This window comes from Mandrillus leucophaeus, unplaced genomic scaffold (assembly GCF_000951045.1).
Source record: "Mandrillus leucophaeus isolate KB7577 unplaced genomic scaffold, Mleu.le_1.0 Scaffold65, whole genome shotgun sequence".
Lineage (NCBI taxonomy): Eukaryota > Metazoa > Chordata > Mammalia > Primates > Cercopithecidae > Mandrillus > Mandrillus leucophaeus.
In genome coordinates this window covers 2,106-8,578 of record NW_012107030.1, presented here as the reverse complement: position 1 = coordinate 8,578, position 6,473 = coordinate 2,106, and the positions used below count along the sequence as shown (strand labels likewise).

The window sequence follows — 6,473 nt, the reverse complement described above, 5'->3', positions numbered from 1 at the left end:
CAGTTTGGCCCTGAGGCTGGTGAATGGAGGTAACAGGTGTCAGGGCCGAGTGGAGGTCCTATACCGAGGCTCCTGGGGCACCGTGTGTGATGACTCCTGGGACACCAGTGACGCCAATGTGGTCTGCAGGCAACTGGGCTGTGGCTGGGCCACGTCAGCCCCAGGAAATGCCCGGTTTGGCCAGGGCTCAGGACCCATTGTCCTGGATGACGTGCGCTGCTCAGGACATGAGTCCTACCTGTGGAGCTGCCCCCACAATGGCTGGCTCTCCCACAACTGTCAGCACAGTGAAGACGCTGGTGTCATCTGCTCAGGTGGGTCTCCAAGACCTTGGGCTCCCTCTCTTGGAGTAGATTTTGCTCAAGAAGCAAGATCTCATGATGCTCTGATCTCCTCACTCAGAGCTTTTTCAACCTTTCCTATATTTCTAATATCTCCTTAGCTCTCTGCTAGGAAACAGCATGAGTGTTCATTGCCAGGTTTTGAGGAGGTCAGGCAGGACAATGGCCAAAGTGAAATAAGGGTCACACCTTTGTTCACTGAAGCAGCACAAGCAGAGGGAGACGACGAAAGCGCCAGGTCTTTTCCTTTTAGTGTGGCTGGAAAGGAATAGCTTGGGCCGGTTTGTTCAGCTCAGCTTCTGCTGAGGGCCTCGGGCTACTTGTACTCCTGGCAGAAGAGGATGGGGAACTGGCCTGGGCAGAGGTCACATGGTGAGGGAGGAAGCAAGAGAGGGCAAGAGGGAAGGCCCAGGCTCTTTTCAACCACCAGCTCTTGCTAGGAACTAAGAGAAGAACTCATCGCTCACCAGGAGGGCAGTAAGTTATTCATGAAGGGTGGGTCTCCATGACCCAGACATGGTGCATCAGGCCTCAACTCTAAACTTGGGGATCCAATTGCAATATGACAGTTGGACGTGACAAGCCTCCAAAGTATAGCACCCTGGCTCTCCAGGGTTCCAACTTTCCCCTACTGAAAGATTTTGCATAAGGGTTACATGGATGAAGCACATATAGGGGATGGGGGAGGGACTGTCTCACTGGAAGGAGCCCAGAACCAAAGGCTCCTGCTAGGAACTGCGGTCTTCTGCTTAGGCCCAATAAGGTGGTGTCTTAATAGAGACACAAGGCTAGGAGTGCAGATCTGTGTCTGTCTGTGTCTGGTCTGGGATTTGGGCACTATGAGTCCTTGACCACAACTCCCTCCAGAGCACTGCAGTGTTGTGCCTGTGCACCAGTCTGGTGTGGAGTGTGCAGTTCCCATGAGGTCTGCTGGGCAAAGCCTTATTATGAATGCCTGTGGGCTGGGCTGGAAGATCACAGGCAGGACTTTGGCTGGAGTGGCCTCCTCACATTTTTTGACTCAGGGACTGCTAAGACGTGCAAGGGAGAGTGTTGGTTTTGTGTCAACCTGATTACTATTGGCAGACACAAAGTTAATCACTTTGGAGTTGGCAATAGTGGACAGGATCTGCCTAGACACCTTCCAAGGAGCATCTCTGTGGGGATGTGCATGGCAATACCCCACCCTCTGTGATGGAGACCTAGGGTGGACTGAAGGCTTGACCTGTCTAGTTCCTTCCACCTTTGTTCTGGTTTTGCCAGCTTCGTAGTGCATCTGATCTGACCTCCTCTTTCTCACAGCTGCCCAGTCCTGGTCGACGCCCAGGCCAGGTGATTCCCCAGTGTCCTTCCTTGGGATGTCCCTCTTCTTTCTGCACAATTATCCCTTTCTGCACTCCACCCTGTCTCTTATACACATCTAGATGTGTATAAGAGACAGCCCTTTCTGCACTCCACAGAGCCCTCATTCTTCTCAGAGTGGATACTTCGGGGCATATGATTTTCCCTTGCTCTGTAACTGAGACCCCAGCACAGTGCTTCAACAGACCTAGGGTTCAGGAGGCTTCTGTCTTCTGTTCCATTTATCTCAGCTTTCGTGAAGCAGTTTCATATTGTCCCAATGACCAACCCTTAGAGGTTTAGAAAGTGGCCTCATATTTAGTTAGCTTTGATCCTTTTCTATTCAGAGCTGATATGACCTTCCTGAGAATTGAGTGATTGCCAAAGTCTCCTGGGAAGCCAATATCAGTCAATAAACATGACTTCTGCCATGGGCAAGCAATGTCAGTGCAGGCCTGATACCTCCATTCCTCATTCCTTCAAACACCCCAGATTCTGCAGGGCCACATCTGCATCCAGAAGAGGCATAGGCCATGCTCGGGCAGGGAGAGGGATAATAAATATTTCTGGCAATTCCACGTACCAGGAGATTTGATACCCCTTGGTTAGCTCCTTGGTTCCCCTAACATTTTAGCTCGAACTAGTAGAGTCTCAGCAATGGTGTCAAATATGCCTGTTAGTCCATGTGTCAGTGCATGGAACAGGCTAACCCTTTGTGACTGAGAAGAGGACATCCCACACTTCAGAGATAGGAGGGATCGAACTAGTCTTCTGTCAGGCCTATGTCCCTTGCCGAGCTTGCTGAGCTGAAGACTTGGGCAGACACATAGGGAACAAGTGGCAGGAACCAGAAGTGGGGTAGTTTTCATGATGCTTGCCTTGTCCGGAGACCTTTCCTTTTGGGGCTTTTCACCCTCAGGTTTAACTCTAGCCTTGTCTTTGTTACAATTTATAGACGCGTTGCCAACCACCACCTTATCGGCATCGACAGTAGGTAAATAGTCCTCTCACTCCTCCCTAGGGCTCGCTCTCTACCTCTGGACAAATGTTTTGTCTGAAAATGATAGAATGAGGGTCAAGGAGGGCCCCTCTCTTTTTCATGTCCCTGCGGGGTGCGGGGGAGGAAGGTAGAGTCTGTGGGGACCCAGCTCTGGGTCTGATGTTGGAGGCTGGAGGTTGCTGGTGACTTGTCTCCTGTGGAATCCTGTTCCAACTGGTCAGGAAAGATCCTCATCCAGGTGCTGAGGAAAAGCCCTGGAGGATTCCCTAATCCTACTAAGACCTCATTCCTGTCCCTCAGTCCATGCATTGCAGAGGTGTGAAAAGTCAGTGAAAGTGACTGTCCCCGCACCTTTCTGGCCAAGGCCTTGTCATACCTGTGAAATTTTCAGAAGCCAGAAAGGACCATAGAATTGCCACCAAGCTCCTGAGCATGGGGAGGGTCTCGCCTGCCAACTGTAGCTGTGTAGCTCTGTCCTGGGTGTGCCCAAGTTAGAGAATGGAGTATCCATTCCTTTTAACTCCAGTGGGATCACAGGTGCTTCCCCAAAACTTGAGCCTTCATAAACCCAGACAGAAAAGTGTGTCACTGCTCCTTCAACTTTGATGAAGCTGAATCTCTGGTTGCAGTCATATTCAAAGGTGACTGCCTGCTCAGGTGACTTTAGCCATTAGGATGTGCCTTGAGTGTGGAACATTCCTTAGATCCCTGACCTCCTGATAGGGATGGATGAAGGGTTCTTGTGTTCCCCTGTAGGACCTGAATCCAGTTTGGCCCTGAGGCTGGTGAATGGAGGTGACAGGTGTCAGGGCCGAGTGGAGGTCCTATACCGAGGCTCCTGGGGCACCGTGTGTGATGACTCCTGGGACACCAGTGACGCCAATGTGGTCTGCAGGCAGCTGGGCTGTGGCTGGGCCACATCAGCCCCAGGAAATGCCCGGTTTGGCCAGGGCTCAGGACCCATTGTCCTGGATGATGTGCGCTGCTCAGGACAGGAGTCCTACCTGTGGAGCTGCCCCCACAGAGGCTGGCTCTCCCACAACTGTGGCCATCATGAAGACGCTGGTGTCATCTGCTCAGGTGGGCCTCCAACACCTTGGGTTCCCTCTCCTAGACTGGAGTTTGCTTAGGAAGAAAATCCTAATTACATTCTGATCTCCTCACTCAAAGCTTCTTCTATGTTTCCCGTATTTATGCAGTCTTGTTAGCTCTCTGCTAAGAATCTGTATGAATTTCGCTATAGGGCCTGGTGTTCCTGTGGTCACTTAGGACAGGGGACCAAACTCAAACAACCCAGACTTTCTCCCTTTGTTGAGGCAGTGTGAGGAAGAGGCAGAAGAGAAAAGTGCTGGCTCCCCAGGGTTCCATTTCTTCCCTGCTGAGTAGCACTGGGTGAGGGTATCATGGACGCAGGACAGACAGCAAGGCAGGGGAGGAATCCTCTAGCTGCGAGGAACTTTGAACTAAAAATGCTTGTCTGGAAGTGGGTTCTCAGCTGAGACCCAGTGAGGACGTCTGCAAATAGAGGCTCAAGGGTTAGGAATGTAAATGTGTGTCTCTTCATGTCAGGCCTGGGTTGTGTGGGGTTGGAGTTCTTGACCTCAGCTCCTCTTAGAACGCTGCTGAGCATTGCCTGTGCCCCAGGTCTGGTGTGGGGAGGGCAGCCCACATGAGGCCGGCCAGGCATGGCCTTGTTATTGCCTCTGGTCCGGGCTGGAAGATCACACAAGGGATTTTGGCTGGAGTGGCTTCCTCAGCCTTGTTGACTCAGAAATGCCTAAGACGTGCAAGGGAGAGGGTGGGTTTGGGGTCATCCTGGTTACCCTGGGCAGACACAAAATTAATCACCTCAGAGCTGGCAATAGTGGACAGGATCTGCCTCGACCCCTTACACGGTACCTCTCTGTGGGGATGGCATGGCAATGTCCCTGCCTGTGTGATCGGAACTAGGATGGACTGAGTGTCACACTTGCCCATTTCTTTCCCTCGTTCCAGTTTTGCAGACTTCTGTGTAACGTGCCTGATCTGACCTTCTCTTCTCTTTCTCACAGTTTCCCAGTCCCAGTCGACACCCGGTCCAGGTAAGTTTCCAGTGTCCTTCCTCAAAACGTCCCTTCTCTTTCTGCCCAGTTACCTCTTCCCCACTCCACAGAGCTCTCCTGTTTCTGTCTGTGGATACTGTGGAGCATATTATTTCTACCCTCAACACCGGCTATGTAACTGAGACCCCAGCACAACGCTTTTTAAACACACGTCGGATTCAGGAGGCTTCTGTCTTCTTTTCAACCCCTCTCACCTTAATGAAACAGTTTCAAACTGTCCCAGTGGACAACCCTTACAGGTTCAGGAATTGGCCCGTGTTTAATCAGCTTTGGTCCTTTTATATTCAGGACTCACGTATAGTTTCTGAAAATTGAGGGTGTCACCTTCTGAACTGTTCAAGGCATCGTCAGGGCAGGCTCAATACCCCCATCCATCGCTGCTGGAAAAATTCCAAGATTATGATGGGCCGCATTTGTATCCAAAATAGGCAGAGTTTGTGCTTGGGCAGGGAAAGGGATAATAAAGGTTTGTGGTGTCTCTGCTTAGCCAGAAACCTGATTCCTGATTGTCCCCTGGGAAGCCCCTGGTTCCCCTAACATTTTAGCTTCCAGTGTACGAGCCTCAGCAATGGCGTCTGATATCCTAGTCAGTCCATGCATCAGCAGATGTGGGATGGCATGGTGGGGAGCATCCCCTAACACATAGAAAGATACCTCAGGATTAGAGAAATGGAGGGCTCAGTCTGGTCTCCAGCAGGACCTTTGCCCCTGGATGAGTTCACAGCAGAGGAGACCTGGGCAGACACATGGGAAGCAAGTGGCAGGAACAGGAAGTGGAATTGTTTCCAGTTTGATTCCCCCTCCCACGGAACCTTTTGTTCTGGGCCTTTTCCCTTCAAGTCTAATTCTGTCTTTTTTCTTTGTTGCAATTTACAGACACTTGGCTAACCTCACCTGCGTCAACAGCAGGTAAATAATCCTCTCACCCCTCCCTAGGGCTCACTATCTCTGGACATATTTTGTGTTTCAAACTGATAGGATGCGGCTCAAGGTGGGCCCCTCTCTTTCATGTCCCTGTGGGTTGCGTGGGAGGAAGGTGGAGTCTCTGGTGAGCCAGTCCTGGGTCTGATGTTGGAGGCTGGAGGCTGCTGGTGATCTGTCTCTCATGGGACCCTGTTCCAAGTGTTCGGGAATGATTCTCATCCAGGTGCTCAGGACAAGCACTGGAGGGCTCCCTAATACTGTAGGGACCTCATTCCTGGCCTTCTGACCATGCACTGCAGACCTGCAAAAGTGCGTGAAAATTTCTATCCGTGCAGCTCTCTGGCCATGGCCCCGCTATCCCTGGCAATTTGCCAGAAACCAGAGAGGACAGCATGGGTGCCACCAAACTCTTGAACATGGGGCCAGCATGGGCCTGCCCTCTGGAACTGTGGAGCTCCATCCTGTGTGTGCCCAGAGTAGGGAGTGGGGATACCATTCCTGTCACCTCAACTGGGGTCACAGATGATTCCCCAAACTCTGAGCCTCCATAAACCCGGGCAGCATAGTACATCACCTCTCCTTCCCCTGTGATAAAGCTGAACGTCTGGTAGCAGTAATATACAATCCTTGATAGGGATGGATGAAGGGTTCTTGTGTTCCCCTGTAGGATCTGAATCCAGTTTGGCCCTGAGGCTGGTGAATGGAGGTGACAGGTGTCAGGGCCGAGTGGAGGTCCTATACCAAGGCTCCTAGGGCACCGTGTGT

At 51.6% G+C, this 6,473-nt stretch overlaps 1 protein-coding gene across 1 annotated transcript in view; it reads left to right on the top strand.

Moving 5' to 3' along the window:
• The window catches only part of LOC105554592 (deleted in malignant brain tumors 1 protein-like), a gene marked incomplete at its 3' end in the record, with an annotated part of 42,430 nt that overhangs the window by 35,747 nt on the left and 210 nt on the right, over positions 1-6,473 (top strand). Inside the window, 6 exon segments of the mRNA XM_012001136.1 lie at positions 2-314; positions 2,638-2,676; positions 3,439-3,762; positions 4,734-4,763; positions 5,661-5,693; positions 6,376-6,467. Of these exon segments, the coding sequence (XP_011856526.1) occupies positions 2-314; positions 2,638-2,676; positions 3,439-3,762; positions 4,734-4,763; positions 5,661-5,693; positions 6,376-6,467 (831 nt within the window).